Below are 18,350 nucleotides of genomic sequence, written 5' to 3'. Positions count from 1 at the left end.
CCTGACACGCTACACCCACGGCGCGCCACGCGCAGGAGGACCAACCTTCGAGCCCCACCCGCCCCTTCGCGGGCGCGCGCGCGTATTGGCGGCGAGCAGCCGAGGCGCAGCTCCGCCTGGGGCGGGGAAGGCGCGGGTACGCCCCAGGGCCCCGCCGCGCGCCTGCCCATTGGCGGCCGCGCCGGGGACGGGGAGAGGTCGCGCACGGGGCTGCCCGCCCGGCCGTCCTTCCAGTTCAAGCCGCCAGGGCTCCGCTCGGCACTCCAGTGCGAGCCTCGGCATGTTGCGCGCAGTTGTGCTCGCCGCCGCCCGGCCCTGCCAGGGCCGCCGGCTGCTGTCGGCCGCCGCCACCCCGGCCGTGCCGGCCCCCAACCAGCAGCCCGAGGTCTTCTACAACAAGGTGAGGCCGCCCCAGCGCTTTGTTCTCTGGGGACGGAGGCCGCCGGGTGGGAAGGGACTGGATCTCTTCGGGCCTCAGTTTATGCAGCTGGGACTCGAGGGGTTTGCTGCAGTTGCTGTTTCCGCACATCTTCCCTTCCCTGCCTGCGAGCAGTTTGGCCCCTTCGCCGTCCCTGACACCTCGGTTCCATTATGCAGCTGTGACTTTGGCCACTTATTTGTCTTGTCTGGCCGCTGCCCGTTTTCCGGGTTCCATCCCCCGCCCCCTCCCCCATCCCCAGTCGTTCTCGGCTTTCGGGCCTTAGTCGTCCTGTGTCTGCGCAGAGTCTTCACGACATCACCCACCCAGAGGACATGTCCATTTAAGACCCTCTTTGCAGGAACAGTTTTCTTTTCGTAGTCTTTTATCCCTTGACTCATGCCCTCGTCCAAGAACGTCCAAAAGGAAAAAGGAAGGTCCAAAAAAAAAAAAAAGGAGTCCTTTTCAGCTAAGGGTCACCAGTTCGCCGAGAGGCCAAGGCCACGGCCCCGGCCGCTCGGCGTCCTGGCACTTCCACTGCTGGCAACTGGGAAAGGGTGGAGACCTTCGCTACAACAGCGCAATCCCCAAATGGTGTCTGTGCCTTCCAAGGCTCTTTCTTTGGTCAAAGAAAGGAGGGACTTTCCAGGATAACGTTGACTCCCAGTAGCTGATTTCTTGCTCATTCAGGACTTGGGAATATTTTCTCTTTTGATCTTTGAGTTTGGGTAAAGTGCTGAAAGTCACAGAGAAGGAAATTGGTTATGAGAGTTCATTTTGTTTGTGTAAAAAGTGTAGTTGCTGCCCTTCTCTGAGCTTCAACTTCTATAAAGTGGGAAGGGGTCAGAGGGTGAGCACAGGGGTTCATACACCACGTGGGCACTTAACAGGAGTAACAGCTCATATTCTCTGTGTACCTCCTTTGCACCTGGCACCAGTCTAAGCATTTACCTGTTGTGCCGTTTAATCCTTAAACAGCCCGGTGGGGTAGGTACTGTGATTATCTCCATTTTACAGTTGAAGAGACTGGGTTACAAAGAGGTTTAGTGAGTTACCCAAAGACTCAAGTCAACGGCAGAGTTGGGGTCCACATCTAGGCCCCCAAGAGTAAGCCGATAACCAGAACCTTCCATGGTACTATTGTTGCAACTCTGGGTGGGAATAAAGGGGTCACTGCTGACTTAGGATGCTGTAGAGATGGCCCCTGGCTGGCTGCTTTCAACAGGGGACCTGCTTGTCTGGTCAGGAGCTTGGCTGCAAATCTGCACAGAGACAGTGGGTAAAGGCACATCTGTGTGATTTAAAGGGTGTTACAAATGGTCATTTGCAAGGGAATAAAAACAAAAGGTAAAATAAGATGCCCTTTGCATAACACAAGCCAAAAAGGCAGCGGCTGCTGCTCCTTAGGCTGCTTAAGGAGGAGTTCATGCTTGGAAGGCTTGAACATCAGGCAGAAATATCCTCAAGGGAAAGGCAGCAGCATCCCAAGCCTTTGTGGCCACAGGATCTAATGAAGATCATCCTCCTTTGTGCTTATGTGGAGGTGAGGAAACAGGGTCCAAACGTGCGCACAGCTCTGGTCGATAGCACGAGTCGTGTTCTCTAGATTTAGTTCATAAGGTAAGTTGGAGCAGAGTGAAATCTTCCTGCAGCTGCTTTTCTTTATTAGATTTTTTTGAGATCCTAAAAGTAACCCTTGGACTTACCTGCTGGTCCAGTGGTTAAGACTCCACGCTTCCACTGCAGGGGGCCCCTGTTTCGATCTAAGATCCCACAGGCCACGCCGTGCAAGAGAAAAAAAAAAAAAAGAATGCTATTAAAAAAAAAAGCAACCTTGCTCACTGTATACAAATGCAGAAGTAAGTAAAACTTCCTGTATACCCCATTGCACTCCCTTTAAGAGCATGTTAACTGGTAGGTCTGTGATCTTGCAGACTTTTTCTTTGCCTCAGTGTGTGTGTGAGAGCATGGGCAAGTGAGCGTGCACCAGGTTTTTTTTGCTTTTACTTAAATGAGATCCTTGTACTTACTGTTCTGAAGCTGTCTCATTGAACAGTGTATCTGGATTGTCTTCCTAAACCAGTACATTCAGATCTTATTTATTCTTCCCAGGGGTTGCAAAGCAATCCGCATGAGCAATCCACACTCTGCTGGAACAGGCCCCTTTTAAAGCTTCTGGGGCCATTTTCAGTGTTGAGTTGTTGCAATCCCTGATGGCAAGAATGGCAAGGTCTAATCCTAACATTTTGAGTCTCTTACCAGGAGCTCTAGGTACAAACTAGATCATATGCCTGGACGTGTCCCTGGGGATTATTGATTCCTTGACGTTCAGTGAACTGTTCTGGAGTCTGGAGTTTCCCCAGAAGGAGCTGTTCCAGGCTTTGAAGTTGCTTCTATAGGCGCTGGATTTTCTCACCCAAGGGTATTTGGGGGAATGTTGCATTTCAAGCTTGTTGGGTCTCTCCTTGAAGAGGAGGTGGCACAGGCAATAGGTCTTTTCCTTCCCACATCTATTTCATAACCAGAAGAGTCTATAGAGTGGGGTGGTTTGGTCAACCTTCCTGGGGTCCTCTTGCCTCTACTTGTCCTGGGTGGAGCTGCAGGGTTGGGGGAACTTCTTTGTTGGGTTAGGGAGATTACAGGACAAGTTCCTCCCCCACTCACCAGCAGGGACCTGTATGGGGAGCTGATGATGGCCAGGCTTCATGAAGATCAACATTTCTCATCCTTGGTGGGTTTCAGGGACACAGCTCTGTCAAGGAAACTGATTTTCATTTTTCATTCCTTTTTTCTTCCCTGACTTGGAGAGTAATTAAGATCTGGAAAGACAACTCAAAGGAAAACTCAAGGGAGTGTGGTTTCAGCAGAGTAATTCCTTTGGATGAGGTGTGACTAATACTTTTCATCTTCAACATCACCAGTTCATGTTGGTTGATAATAATAATGAAGATGAGAAAAATCACTGGACACTATTTCACTCTCTGGACTCAGGCTGCCTGTCACTCAGTAACATCAATCCGGGTAGGTTCACTCATTCAAAAGACACCTCAGCAACCCCAATTCCAACCAACAAAACAGGCAAGAATCCCTGATCATGGGAAGTTTGCATCCTGGAAGACAAGCGAAATGCATAGTATGGAGCAAGCTGATCGATCGGCGCTATGGAGAAAAATAAGGCAAGGAAAGAGGGATATGGAGGGTGGTACAATTACTTAGCTCTGTACCTTAGCTGCTACATCTGTAAAATGGGGTAAAAATCCCATCTACATCATATGGTTGCTGTCAGGATAAAAGGGAGGCATCCTTGCACAGTGCCTGGCTCATGGCTTCTTGCACCTCCGTATTTACTGCAGCCTTAAATAGGAGATAACAGTGATGCTTTTGAGCTTAGAATATAATGGTGGTATAACTCCATTTTATGCGGGCACTGTTGTAGTTGTAATTTGTTTCCTGGAGGGCTGCGCTAGGTTGCAGTAAAGTTGAATGGGAGTTCGGGGTGAATTAAATTTGTGTCTTGGGAACTCCCTGGCATTCCAGTGGTTAGTTCTCTGCGCTTTCACTGCGAGGGTTCAATCCCTGGTCGGGGAACTAAGATCCTGCAAGCTGTGCCTTGTGGGCAGGAAAAAAAGATTGTGTCTCTACTCTTAACCTCTTGACCACAACATTCAGGAACTAAAGAGAAAACTGACAAAAAGAGAATTAAAAAAGGGTCTCTCCTTATATCGAATTTTCTGATTCCAATAGTAATACATCCTCAGTACAAAAAGTCAAGCATTACAGAAGTATGTGAGGTGGAAATTCACTGGACATATACATAGGCACATATAGATGTTCATTGCTGCATATTAGCAAAAGCCAAGAAATAAGCCAGCCTGCCTTCCATGGGGAAACAGATGAACAACATACGTTACAGCTATAGGAAAGAATAATTCTGTGCACACAGTAGTTAAAGGAATTAGCTGGAACCCTATGAATAATGGATCTCAAAAACAATGTTTCAAGAGGGGAAAATGTCTAGTACTCTGAGTGATGTGAAACTAATTAAAATTATCAAAACAGACTTTCTATCAAATGTGGATAAACATAGGTCCATATAAATGGCTAAAAATGTCCTGGAAGGAAAATGCTCCTTGGCGTGAGGGCAGGGCTGCATAGGGAATCTGCTTGTGGGCAGTGATTCAAGGGGACTTTAAATGTTTTATTTCTTTAAAAATAAGTGGCCTATAAGCTAATATAAAAAGGAAAAAGAAAAGAATAACAGTCCTCTGATATCCCACCCCTGCAGATAATCACTGCTAACAGGTGGTATATACAGAATAGGAGTTTGATTTATCTGGTTTTCCTTGAGAGATTGTTATGGAATGAGCCAAAACCTCTGTTGGGCTAAGCAGTGGTTTGGAATGGCTGTGTGCTGAATGAGTCAAGTGACGTATCTCCACACTGATCACGTTGCTTTTATTGCTTGTTTAGGAGTTTTAAGATCTTTGTAGAAATAATAGAAAGTCCAGGAATGTGAGACCAAAGGCCCTGGGGGATGAGGAAAGAATGTTCAGGGAGACATTCTGGGGGAGGTGGCTGCCCTTGGCCTTAACCCCAAACTAACCCCGAGGTACATAAATGATTGTGTGGATAAGTGTGAATGTGGGTGGCATTCCATGTTTATGTTTCTCTCCTTATGATCTGTTTTCTCTTAGACATAAATTACCCAACTGCCACTGAAAAAGCAGTTGCCAGCAGGATTCACCCCAGGATAGAAAGCCACAGCATTTCCTCACTCCTTCTTAGGGAAAATAACATATTCCAGGGGTGTAGATTTCCTAGGTAACAGATCCCTAATTCTTGCATGCATCAAAGCTTGAAAATAAAGTCTTTCTAGGATGGGTCCTGCATCTGTAAATTGGAGCTGCTGAGTGGCATTTAACCTTTTTTGGCGACCTTGGGCAGATTATGACTGTCCATTGCCATGGGGTGGAGGTGGCACTAGAATATCACTCTGTCCTCGCTTTGGTTAAGAGTCCTCTCCAGGGTCCTGCAGTCCTGCTCCCAGCTCTACTGTCCTGCCCCAGCTTCTCACCCCTCCCCACAAGTTTCTGTTTGCAGTTCCTAATCCGCGGAGGCCTGGAATAGAAGATATCCAAGGAAGCCACGGATCATGTTATCCTCCAACTCAGTAATTCTAAATACAGTAACCTGCCCCAGCTTTGCAAAGATGCATGTCTAAGGATGTTTGCAGCAGCAGCACTGTCAGGAATGCAGGCAGACCTCATTTTATTGTGCTGTGCTTTATTGCACTTTGTAGATACTGCGTTTTTTACAAATTGAAGGTTTGTGGCAACCCTGCATTGGGCAGGTCTATTGGCGCCATTTTCCCAACAGCATTGGCTCACTTCCTGTCTCTCTGTCACATTTTGGTAATTCTCACCACATTTCAAATCCTCCACCAGCAAAAAGATTATGACTTGCTGAAGGCTTGGAGGATGATTGGCACTTTTTAGCAATAAAGTTTTTTTTTTTAATTTTATTTATTTATTTATCTATTTTTGGCTGCATTGGGTCTTCGTTGCTGTGCGTGGGCTTTCTCTAGTTGTGGCGAGCGGGGGCTACTCTTTGTTGCGGTGCACAGGCTTCTCATTGCAGGGGCTTCTCTTGTTATAGAGCACAGGCTCTAGGCGCGTGGGCTTCAGTAGTTGTAGCACGTAGGCTCAGTAGTTGTGGCTCGCAGGCTCTAGGCGCAGGCTCAGTAGTTGGGGCGCACGGGCTTAGTTGCTCTGCGCATGTGGGATCTTCCTGGACCAGGACTTGAACCCATGTCTCCTGCATTTGCAGGCGGATTCTTAACCACTATGCCACCAGGGAAGCTCCAGCAATAAAGTATTTTTAAATTAAGGTATGCACATTGATTTTTTTAGATATCATGCTATTGCACCCTTAATAGACTGTGGTATAATGTAAACATAGCTTTCATATGCACTGGGAAACCAAAAGATTCATGTGACTCCCTTTATTACAATACTTTATTGCGATGGTCTGGACTGGACCCAAAACATCTCTGAGGTCTGCTTGCAGTGAAAACTTTTCCTAAAAGTGCATTTGTAGGACATGATTAAATAAATTGCGGTCCGTTAGTTTTGAAGATTGCTATGTTGCTTAAAATAATGAGGCAGATATGCCTGTGGAATAACGTCCAAGATAAACTTACTCATAAAAGCAAGTTACAGAATGAAAGTCCATTATCGGACTTCCCCGGTGGCGCAGTGGTTAAGAATCCAGTGCAGGGGACACAGGTTCAATCCCTGGTCTGGGAAGATCCCACATGCGCAGAGCAACTAAGCCTGCGTTCCACAACTGCTGAGCCTGCGCTCTAGAGCCCGCGAGCCACAACTACTGAGCCCGCGTGCTGCAACTACTGAAGCCCGAGCTCCTAGAGCCTGTGCTCTGCAACAAGAGAAGCCACCCCAGTGAAAAGCCCGCGCACCGCAACGGAGAGTAGCCCTCCTCGCTCACTGCAACTAGAGAAAGCCCGTGCGCAGCAATGAAGACCCTACGCAGGCAAAAATAAAATAAAATAAATAAATTTATTTAAAAAAAAAAAAGTCCATGATCCCCACTGAGAATGGACACTCCCCACATCTGTCCCGTTCCCTCCAGGACCCCAGCACCAGTGCAGGTCCTGGCACACAGCAGGTGCGGAACCCAGAGCCCCCTCTGTTCTCCCCCACCCTCACTCTGCAGCCACGGGGCCCTTTTGGTTCCTCGTGTCCCCAAGCCCCTGCCTCAGGTACCCCCTCTGGTCCTCACTGTTGCCTGTTTGTTTCTGCTTCTCTCTTCATTTGCTTGTTGATCATGTCTCTCCTTCCGGGACTTTGGTTCAACGAGCCAGGACTTGGCTGTTTCACTCAGTGCCCAGCATGGCAATGGCACTTGGTTAACACTTAACCACTGCATGGATGAGTGAATCCAACTTATAAAATGCAGTGAGATGTATTTATTAAAATGTAGAGAAAATAGAGCATTTTGATGGAAAAGCTCTATGAGTTTTGCCAGCAGTCCAGATTCAAAGTGTCAGCTTCTGATGCCATGAGGCTGTCTGTCCCTCTGCTTCTAGAAACTATAATGGGGGAGTGTGAGCCCGGTAGGACCCCCTCCCAGGGAGCGTGAGTTAGCGTGTTATGTAAGTCAGGCGTTGGGTTTTTGGCCGAGAGGTTGTGAAGCATTTGGCCCAGCGTCCACTCTTGTGTTTATTCAAGATGAGTCACTATGAAGCTCTGCTCCCTTGAAGCAGCACTTTGGCAGAGGCTTAGTATGAGAACGGTGCTCACCCTATAGCTCCCCCTCCCCAAGGAGGGCACCACTGAAGTCTGGCTTTAGGAACTCTAAACAGAAGGAAGAGTCCAGGTTCCTGCAAACCCCAGCTTATCTTATTAGTGAGAAGGGAGGATGGACTATTGAAAATCCAGCAGTGGAGAGTGACTCAACAAATCCAGGCCATTGAGAGGCAGACAGGGACCAGGGAGTGCTCTTTCCAGGGTCCTAGACAAGATCAGGGGACGGTGTGGGCCCCGCCCAGGGAGGAAGGGGTGAGGACCTGGGGAGTTTAACCAGACTGGCCCACTCTCCGCTTCATACTTCCTGATCTTTGCAAGATAACAATGAAAACTTTTTCAGGATAAACTAATTTAGTATGCTGCTGTGCAGGTATCTGGAGTAATGTACTGACTGTGGTGGTGAGACACACTGTGTGTGGGGTCCTGGCTTAGGAGCTTACACCCCTCGTTGAATTTAGTCCTCACGTTTAAGCCCCCGGATGTGTCATCCCCAGAGACTGATGAAGCATCTGGAAAGGAAGGGATTGGCCCCAAGGTCACAGCTTGTGAGGGGTAGAGCCAAGATTCGAACACATGTCTGTCTGGCTTAGAGGCTGGTGCTTTTTATAGCACCCATAATAAAAACTCAAAATCAAACTTGCAGCAGGGCAGTTAAGTAAACCATAAAGATGGAGATTAGGAAACAAGAGTTCTGACCTCCTCGAAGGCAGACATGGGCTCTGACTGGAGTCTGGAGTTGGGGGGAAGAACTGGGCAAAGAGCACAGGCCTTGGAGTTCTGAAGACCTGGGTTCAAATCCCGGCTCTGCTCTCACTGCTGTGTGACCTTGAGCAGGTGGCTTGACTTCTCTGTGCCTCAGTGTCCCCCAACTGTAGGGAGGATGCAGCTTACCTAGGTTTGCTATGAGGTTTAAATGGGAATGATCCAGTAATGGAAAGCTTCTGGTACAGGGGCTGCCACATAATGAGTAGCCAGGAACGGTCAATAGCCATTTCCATGACATGCAGGTGATGGGTAGATCATTCACATGGTTCCAGGTGCTGACATCTTGGTCAGCAGAAGGAAACAGTACAAGGCCAGCCAGGCTCACCCCCACCCACTGCGGCCTGCCTTTCTCTGTAGCTGACCTCCTCCTTAAAGTGGTTCAGTGAATCGGTGTGAGGCTGTGAAACCTGAGCCAGGGCCTTTGCACTTGCTGTTCCTGCTGCCTGTATTGCTCATCCTCCCATTCTTCCCATGGCTGGCTCCTTTTCATCAGTCAGGGCTCAAGTCAAATGTCTGCTCTTCAGAGAAACCCTCCCTGACTATCCCAGCTAGAGCTCTCTCTCTTCCTCCACTTCAGTACTCTCTATGGATCCTGTTTTTCTCCTTTGCACTTATGACTGCAGTCTGAGACTGCCTTGTATATTTGATTGCTTCTTTATGTTCTGTGCCTACCAGAACGCCAGTTCCATGAGAGAAAAGTTCCTGAGTTTGGTTCCCACTGTGTCCTCAGCCCTAGAACCGTGCCTGGCCCATTGCAGGTGTTCACTAAATATTTACTGAATGGATGAAAGAATAATCTAACTTGGTTCTCATAACAACCCTACTACAGTAGTGTGGTAGAGGAACAGTGGTTGCTAATTCTTCGTTGCTCCTCCCAGGCAGAGGTGGAGGCTCTCCTCCCTCCCTGTGAATCTGGACTGGGCCTGGGACTCATGCTGACCAGTGGAATTGGTGGCAGAAATAAGGCCATGTGACTTCTGAAGCTAGGTCTTAAGAAGCCTTTCAGCTTTTGCCTGGTGTCTTGGAACACTCTCTAGGGAAGCCAGCTGTCATGTGAGAGGTCTGACTAGCCTGAGTCTGCCATACAGTCAGGAAGCCCAAGCAACCATGTGGTGCCAGACATATGAGTGAAGAAGGTATCTTGCACCTGCAGCCCCAGGTGCCCTCGCTCTGCAACCACATGACCAAGCCCTGCCCAGCTGAGCCTAATCAATGGACACAACTGTGAGAGATAATAATAAAGCATTTTAAGCTACCAACTGTTGAGATGATGTTACACAGCAGTATATACAGATTACTGATAAGAAAGGAACATAGTCTTCATTTCTCAGGTCAAAGAAACCAGGGCATTGAAAGGTCAAATGACTTACCCACAGTACTTGGCAGAGTGGGTGCTCCAGCTTGGATTGTCTCCAAGGCCTGTGCTTTTAACTTCTAGGCCACATCCCTCTGAAGCTAATTCCTATTTGTTCTTTCTGATTTTTTTTTTTAAACATGGCTGGTGGTCAGTTTCAGGTTGAGAGCTGATCCTGAGGACTTTCTTCCTTCTCATTGTAGATCTTCATAAACAATGAGTGGCATGATTCTGTCAGCAAGAAAACTTTCCCCACCATCAATCCATCCACTGGGGATGTCATCTGTCACGTAGCTGAAGGGGACAAGGTGAGATATGGTAACTTAACTTCAGGGCAGGGCTGAGTGGGTTGGGGGTGCACAAGGACGGTTTCATTCTCTAACATGTTTTTTTATGGTTGAAACTGTGTGTGTATTACTTTCATAACTAAAAATGCCAATTAAACTTTTTGAGTTAAGTGAAACCACAGAAACTCTTCCTTGCAGGTAAAAGTGCTAGATTGTACCCGGGTTCAAGAATTCATACAGTTGTGCAAAGAAGATGTGGCACACAAATACAATGGAATATTACTCCACCATAAAAAGAAACAAAATTGAGTTATTTGTAGTGAGGTGGATGGACTTAAGAGTCTGTCATACAGAGTGAAGTGAGAGAAAAACAAATACTGTATGCTAACGCATATATATGGAATCTAAAAAAAAAAAAAAGGTACTGATGAACCTAGTGGCAGGGCAGGAATAAAGACGTAGACAGACGTAGAGAATGGACTTGAGGACACGGCGGGGAGGGGGAAGCTGGGGCGAAGTAAGAGTAGCATCGACGTATATACACTACCAAATGTAAAATAGCTAGCTAGCTAGTGGAAAGCAGCAGCATAGCACAGGGAGATCAGCTCCGTGCTTTGGGACAACCTAGAGGGGTGGGATAGGGAGGGTGGGAGGGAGGCTCGAGAGGGAGGGGATATATGTGTGCATGTGGCTGATTCACTTTGTTGTGCCACAGAGGCTAGCACAGTCTTGTGAAGCAGGTTATACACCAATAAAGATATATTAAAAATAAAATATAAAAAAATTCATACAGTTGCAGAATTGTAGACTTGGAATTTAATTTGAGAACATCTAATCCAATCTGTCCATTTCAGACCTGGAAGTTGAAGGTCACAGAAGGGAAGTACAGAGCTAGATGGAAATCTTCTTCAGCAGAATTCAGATCTCCTGAGATCTAGCTATGGTGTCTATAGTATATTTGGATTTGATTATATATACCCATAGTAATGAAAAAACGGTAATACTAATTTTAAAGTTAAAAATTAGACTTTTGGGGGCTCCCCTGGTGGCGCCGTGGTTGAGAGTCCGCCTGCTGATGCAGGGGACACGGGTTCGTGCCCCGGTCCGGCAAGATCCCACATGCTGCAGAGCGGCTGGGCCCATGAGCCATGGCCGCTGAGCCTGCGCGTCCGGAGCCTGTGCTCCGCAACAGGAGAGGCCACAACAGTGAGAGACCCGCGTACCGCAAAAAAAGAAAATTAAACTTTCAGTAAAAAACATTTCATTTATTAAAATAGAAAAAGCATTAAAAATAATTCAAGAATGCCTCCTGTCCTCTGCTTTAAAACAGTCTTCTATATGTACATTTAAGGCCTTTCTCCCTTTGCTAAAGGAAAGTGTGAATACTTTCCTGGCTCATAGGGTAGTCTAATGGTAAATGTATTTAATATTAATGAAAACTATGCTCCGTACCTCCTGATACACATCTCCCTATATGGAAAATGGTAGCTGTGTTGATTTTATTGCTTTCCCAGGAGAGGGAAGCTGGTTAAACCTGCATTAGTTGGAGACTGCCAATCGTCTCAGAAGGAATGGTTAATTTCACTGGGCTTGTTTTGAAAGGAAGAGGGGAAAAATGGCCAATTTCTAAGTGCTGATCCCTGAGTGCCTCTCCCTACGTTAACTCTTTGGGGGATTTTTTTTTTGTGTGGTACGCGGGCCTGTCACTGTTGTGGCCTCTCCCGTTGCGGAGCACAGGCTCCGGACGCGCAGGGTCAGCAGCCATGGCTCACGGGCGCAGCTGCTCCGCGGCATGTGGGATCTTCCCGGACCGGGGCACGAACCCGTGTCCTCTGCATCGGCAGGCGGACTCTCAACCACTGCGCCACCAGGGAAGGCCCCTCTTTGGGGGATTTTGAAATGGAAATCCAGAAATGGAAACCATCAGGATCCTCATTCCCACCATGACTGCTGGGAAGGAGAGAAGCCCAGTCATTTAATTCTGAAGCTGGTCAAACAGAGCCCTTTTGAGGCTGGGAGGAACTGTTTGGGGCAGTTCCCACACAGGCATTGACCGAAGCTCCTGTGGGCACGTTCGGCAGCGGGGCAGGAGGCATTTGGAGGTGGTTATTGCTGAGAAGGCCTGAAGTACCTCGGTGGGTGTTTTCCAGGAAGACGTGGACAGGGCAGTGAAGGCTGCCCGGGCTGCATTCCAGCTGGGCTCTCCCTGGCGCCGCATGGATGCGTCCAAAAGGGGCTGGCTGCTGAACCGCCTGGCTGATCTGATTGAGCGGGACCGGACCTACCTAGCAGTAAGTTCTCCGCCCTCTCCCCTCTCATCCCACATGGCGAATGGATATCCCACGGATAGCCAGGAAAGTGTTGCCTTGCTGACAGGTAACTGGCCAGAATGGCGTAGGCTGGACACCTTTGGGGTACCCTCCTGTACCAACCTGGGAAGCCTCTTAGTGTTTCCTTTGATGCAGTGGGTTTGGCTAAGAAAGGAGGAGACTCGGGTGGGGAGGGGGCTATGATGGGGAAGCCTTCCTGGAGAGAGACCCCCCAGAGGGATGGACACCTCTCCCAGACCCTCTCTGTGTGGTGGGCCTCCTCCCTGTCTGCAAGAGGCAGAAGAAACCAGGAGGCAATACCCTCTCCTCCCCCATTCCATACTGCACATAGCAGCCAGAATGAAGCTTCTAGAAGGCAAATTATACCATGGCACTCTGCTCTTAAGCCTTCCATCACATTCTGTGTCCTTAGGATAAAGCCCTGTTCCCTCAACATAATCTACTAGGCCTTCCTGAACTGGCTCTATCTCCCAACTGTGGCCCTCACACACACAGCTCAACTCACCAGCTTTCCCTCAACTTCTTCGCTGCCAAGCTTTGGGCCTTTGCACATGCTGTTTCCTCTGCCCAGGGTACTCTTCCCTTTGTCACCATTCATACCTTCCCCTTTGCCTTGTTCCTCCTACATATCCTTCAGGTTTTAGCCTAAAGGGTGCTTCTCAGCCTGGAGTTTCTCCAACTGGGTTGGGCACTTTGTAACACTCTTTTAACACTTGTGACTAATTCATGTCATTATTTGCTGGCTTTTTGCTCTTTTTTCTTTTTTTTTTTTAACATCCTTATTGGAATATAATTGCTTTACAAAGGCATTTTGTTCTATAAGCTCCATGATCGCCTCTGTATTCCTAGCACCTGGATCCGCCATAGAGTAGAAGCTTGAAAAAAATATAGTGAAATGATTGAATGAGAAGTTGGTGCATCCTTCCTCCCATCCCCCTCCTCTTGCTCCCTGCCATTGAAGAGGCCCAGAAATGCCTCAAAATTCAGCACAAAGGGGCCACCAGCCCTTCTCAGACCATGCTGAGCCTCAATGCTGTTTGTCACCCGATTTACTGATTCATTCCTGTGCTCCTGTGTCCGTGTTGATCTTGTTGTCTTTGCTCAGGCCTTGGAGACCCTGGACAACGGCAAGCCCTACGTCATTTCCTACCTGGTGGATTTGGACATGGTTCTCAAATGTCTCCGGTATGGGCTCAGGCTTCCTGTTCTTTGTTCTGGCCGTGCCAGAGGGGAGGGAGTGTTGCTGGAGGGGTGGAAACAGAATAATGTAAAAGGATCCACAGGAGTTGGAGAAATGTATTCTAGTTAGACTCCATCTCATGGGAATCATCCCTCAATACCAAAACTGTAATTGAGTCATACACGTTTTCTCTTTCAGTTTTGGTAATTTATATGTTAGTTGGAATTTGTCCATTTCTTCTAGGTTATCTAATTTGTTGACTAGAGTTGCACATAATATTCTCTTATAATGATTTTTATCTCGTTTTTACAATGTCCCCACTTTCATTTCTGATTTTAGTTATTTGTGCTTCTCCCTTTTTTTCTTAGTCTGGCTAAAGGTTTGTCAATTTAGTGAATGTTTTCAAAGAACCAGCTTGTGGATTTGTTGATTCTCTGTTGTTTTTCTGTTTTTCATTTCACCTATCTCTGCTCTGATCTTCATTATTTGCTTCCTCTTGCTAGCTTTGGGTTTAGTTTAATCATAAACATTTTAATAACCAAGAAATACAAGATGAGGAATAAGAGCTTTGTCAGAGCCCTTGGGTCATAGGTAACAGGAACTCACTCAGCCTAACTTGGGCAACTGTGGAGAGTGAGGGGTCTGAAATCCAGAAGGCCATTCAGTCTAACTGCTGCCTACTTGCTTCCTTCTTCTCTCGACTACACTGGCCTCTCCTGGGGCAGTCTGCATGTTGGAACCCGGTTGCTCACACCTGGGCTGGCTGCTGTATGAGTGCTTCCGGCCAGACTAAGCTGCAGTCCCTTAGTCCTTGTGCCAAATTCCTGGAAGGGGGGCCCTGACTGGCTGGCCTTGAGTCTGACCAGATGTGGTTCAGGTGGACAGATCATTGTTCAAATAATGGCTGTTCCTCCGTGACCATGTGGACAGAGGTGGAGGGGAAGAAGCGGTGCCAGAAAAGTATGGGTTGGACAACAAAACTGTAGTTATCCCCCATAACAGGGTTTCTCAACCAGGGCAACTGCATCTCCCAGGGGACAGTGGCTAATGTCTGGAGACGTTTTTGGTTGTCACAACTGGGAGGGAGGGGTGCTACTGGCATCTAGTGCATAGATGCCAGGGATGCTTTAAAAATCCTGCAGTGCACAGGACAGCCCCCCACAGCAAAGAACTTTCCAGCCCCAAATGGCAGCAGTGCCAAGATAGAGAATGCTCTGCAAGGACGCCCCAGAGGGAGCAGCCTGGTGAACAGCAGGCAGAGCCCCAGGCCTTCCTGAGTTTTAGCAGAGTGCCTCTGTGCCCATTAAATACCTGTTCTGAGGCGTGCAAACACACGTAATACAGACCTGGAAAGAAGGGAGCAGCGATGCCTTAATTTGTACAGATTGGCAACTCCGTGGCTATTTTTCTCCCTGGCGTCACAAACCTATGTTCACACCCAGGTCAAGTCTGGTCTCAGGCTAACCTTAGCAGACACATTCATTTCAGAAATCTCTCTTTTACACTGCATGTTGCATCTCTCCCCCATCTTCCATTCTTCCTACTTCCCTGAAAATCATCACATACTATAAACACATGACTCTTCTTTTCCCCCCAGCTCTTATTTGCTGTGTTTTTGCCATTTGTGTCCCTGTGTGTCTGGATGGTAAGCTTTACAGGGTTGGGACCCAGTCATTGATTTGTTTCTGGTCACTGTTCACTCAGTCTTAGTACGATGCACTGCACACAGCAAGTGCCAGCTGTTAGATGGGTTTGCACTTTCCCACTAGAGTCGATCCATGGTTCTCAGATGCTAATCTGTGGTGCTGGGCTGGTGCGACAGTCACAGTTTAATAAATCTGAATGTTTATTAAAAATACTGATTCCTGGGCATCAGCCCCAGAGTCAGTTGAGTAGGTCAGAAGTGGGTACCTGGAATTTGGTGTTTTTTATGAGCACCCCAGGTGATTCTGAGGCTTAGAGGTTAGTTACTGAGACGAGAATGAATTATTGTGACCCTAGCAGTTAGTTAAGTCTTTCTGGAAATAAGCCCAGAGCCAGGGCAATTATCAGAAAGACCCAGTTGGACCAGTTTGAGTCTTCTCTTTCTGCCAGAGTTTACAGGGGTCCCTGACAGTCCTTGACGGAGTTTGGATTTTTTTTCTTTTTTTTTTAAGTTACTATGCAGGCTGGGCTGATAAGTACCATGGAAAAACCATTCCCATCGATGGGGACTACTTCAGCTACACCCGCCATGAACCTGTGGGAGTGTGCGGGCAGATCATCCCGGTGAGTGTTAGACTCATAATAAACAAATGAAGGTTTATCAGGAGTGCTGTGAGAGGCAGCAGTCTTGGGCAGGGTCATTGCCAAGGTGGGAGGGTCTGTGGGGGGATGTTGGAAGGCGGCCTGGGCAGTGGTTGAGAACATGGTCTTTAACAAAGCCAACCAGCTCTGCCACGGGTGAACTCTGTGACCTTGGGCAAGTCACTTATCCCCCTAGGACTTGGTTTCCTTATCTGAAAAGTGGAAGTGATAGTAGCTGTCTTAGGGCAGTAGGGAGGATTGAAGGCGATGATGTAGCATGGTGCCTAGTATGGAAAAGCATGAATGCGAGTCACTAATATTATCATCCACCACCTGCCTTGTTTATCTGTCTTAAATCGACAATTGAGTTGTGAGGGGAACACAAGAGGTTCAGAGAACCTGGTGTTGCTTCTGCTCCCTGGCTGCCACTTTCTGCTGCCAGTGCAGTTCTCGGCTGAGATTTCGGGAGTGGCTCTTGTTGATTGCAGTGGAACTTCCCGCTCTTGATGCAAGCATGGAAACTGGGACCAGCCTTGGCGACTGGAAACGTGGTTGTGATGAAGGTGGCTGAGCAGACTCCACTCACTGCCCTCTATGTGGCCAACTTGATTAAGGAGGTGCGTGGCTTGCGTCCATCTTGACCTCTATATGCCTTTGTAGAGGCTTGCTCTATAGGAGAGCTGATGAGGGGCCCCCGTAGTGGGGACGGGTATTTGTAGAGAAGGGAGTGAACCCCCCTCATCCCTGCTCATCACACTTCAGCTGAAGTGACCCGCACCACGTCTCTTCTACATTGGGTTTCATTGCAAGACCCCTCTGAAGGATGAAAACCATTCTAAGTGAGTGCCATGGGGGCAGGGGCAAAGGGGCACAGGGAATCCCACAAAACAGGCTCCTTGCTGCACCGTTTGGAATTCCTGAGCAGTACCCGGTAAGACTGCTCACCTGTGTGCTGGGCAGACTGCCGCAGCTTCTGGGAGGGGATGTGTATTCCTCTGTCCAGACCCGTTGGAGCGCGAGAATGACTCGCGGTGTCCCTGGTGTTTGCCTACAGGCCGGCTTTCCTCCTGGCGTGGTCAATATCATACCTGGATTTGGCCCCACAGCTGGGGCTGCCGTTGCCTCTCATGAGGATGTGGACAAAGTGGCCTTCACAGGCTCCACTGAGGTAAGGCATCCTAGGACCTCAAGCTTGTGGTATGTTTGGCTCAAATGCCCCCAGTCCTCAAAGGATGATGCGTTCAAGACTAGCCTCTGAGGGACTTTCCTGGCGGTCCAGTGGTTAGGACTCGGTGCTTTCACCACTGTGGCCCAGGTTCAGCCCCTGGTTGGGGAACTAAGATCCCGCAAGCCGTGCAGCGCAGCTAAAATAAAGTAAAATAAGATTAGCCTCTGGGTACTGCATGGGGGTCTACCCCAGGACTGCCTTTGAGTAGCTCAAGTGAGGGGCCCCATGTGTGCCAGCAGGGACCATCAGAGTGGAACCCTTTGTGGATTGCTTGACACTCCAGCTGCTGTAGGGGGGTGGCCTGGCATCCCATGTGGGATAAAGAGGCCAGGACTGTCTATGTCTAGACTTTATAAAGTCCAGAGCTGACTGCCTGCCCAAGGTCAAAGCACCTCGGCTGTGTCAGACTCTTTGACTGGCACTGCCCTGGCAATTAAAGAGAGTGGGCTTTAGGGAGACATGAGTTCAAATCCCAGCCTTGTCATTATGACATGAGGCAATTCACTGAGTGTCTTTGGGGGCTCCATTCATTGTGTTTAAAATGAGGATGGCAGTGGGCTTCCCTGGTGGCGCAGTGGTTGAGAGTCCGCCTGCCGATGCAGGGGACACGGGTTTGTGCCCCGGTCTGGGAAGATCCCACATGCTGCGGAGCGGCTGGGCCCGTGAGCCATGGCCGCTGAGCCTGCGTGTCCGGAGCCTGTGCTCCGCAACGGGAGAGGCCACAGCAGTGAGAGGCCCGCATACCGCAAAAAAAAAAAAAAAAATGAGGATGGCAGTATCTACGCAGTACAGACAGTGGGTGTGGTGTAGTGGGGAAGATAATGCGTTTTGGAGTCAAACTAACTGTTTCAGCAGCACTTACTTAGCTATGCGACCTTAGGCAAGCCAGCCTCCTGAAGCCTCCTTTTCCCCACCTATAAAATAGGGATAATAACTGTGCCCACCTCCCAGGGTTGGCCTGAGTGAGATAAAGCTTATGGTGTATCCTGCAAAAGTCTAGCCCAGAGTAAGTGCTCAGTGAGTGAGTGAATGAATGAATGAATGAGTGAGTGCTGCTCTGTGCCAGGCCCCGGAGAGACAAAGACATATAAGATGCCTGGGGATTCCTTAAACATAATCACCTTGAAAGCAGGGACAAAATTCCTTTTTCCTATCCTTGAATTCTTGGAAGGCTTCA

General features: G+C 48.4%; 1 protein-coding gene and 1 pseudogene across 2 annotated transcripts in view; one reads left to right on the top strand and one right to left on the bottom strand.

Annotated features, from left to right (window-relative positions):
* Window positions 1–167: 167 nt before the first annotated feature.
* ALDH2 (aldehyde dehydrogenase 2 family member) overlaps window positions 168–18,350 on the top strand; it is a 29,177-nt gene continuing 10,994 nt past the window's right edge. Inside the window, exons 1-7 of the mRNA XM_022550907.3 lie at window positions 168–400; window positions 10,066–10,170; window positions 12,300–12,440; window positions 13,585–13,664; window positions 15,816–15,927; window positions 16,434–16,562; window positions 17,000–17,113. Of these exons, the coding sequence (XP_022406615.2) occupies window positions 281–400; window positions 10,066–10,170; window positions 12,300–12,440; window positions 13,585–13,664; window positions 15,816–15,927; window positions 16,434–16,562; window positions 17,000–17,113 (801 nt within the window). The 5' untranslated portion in view covers window positions 168–280. The remainder of the gene's footprint in view (window positions 401–10,065; window positions 10,171–12,299; window positions 12,441–13,584; window positions 13,665–15,815; window positions 15,928–16,433; window positions 16,563–16,999; window positions 17,114–18,350) is intronic.
* Window positions 12,429–18,350, bottom strand: part of LOC115804104 (uncharacterized) — a 41,578-nt pseudogene continuing 35,656 nt past the window's right edge. Inside the window, exon 4 of the transcript XR_016387505.1 lies at window positions 12,429–17,309. The product of XR_016387505.1 is annotated as an uncharacterized LOC115804104 (transcript). The remainder of the gene's footprint in view (window positions 17,310–18,350) is intronic.

Source organism: Delphinapterus leucas, chromosome 14, assembly GCF_059928025.1.
Source record: "Delphinapterus leucas isolate spDelLeu-1000000601 "Yukka" chromosome 14, BTC_Dleu_Yukka2, whole genome shotgun sequence".
In the NCBI taxonomy this organism is placed as follows: domain Eukaryota; kingdom Metazoa; phylum Chordata; class Mammalia; order Artiodactyla; family Monodontidae; genus Delphinapterus; species Delphinapterus leucas.
The sequence above is the reverse complement of the archived record's forward strand: the minus strand, read 5'-3'. Positions and strand labels throughout refer to the sequence as shown.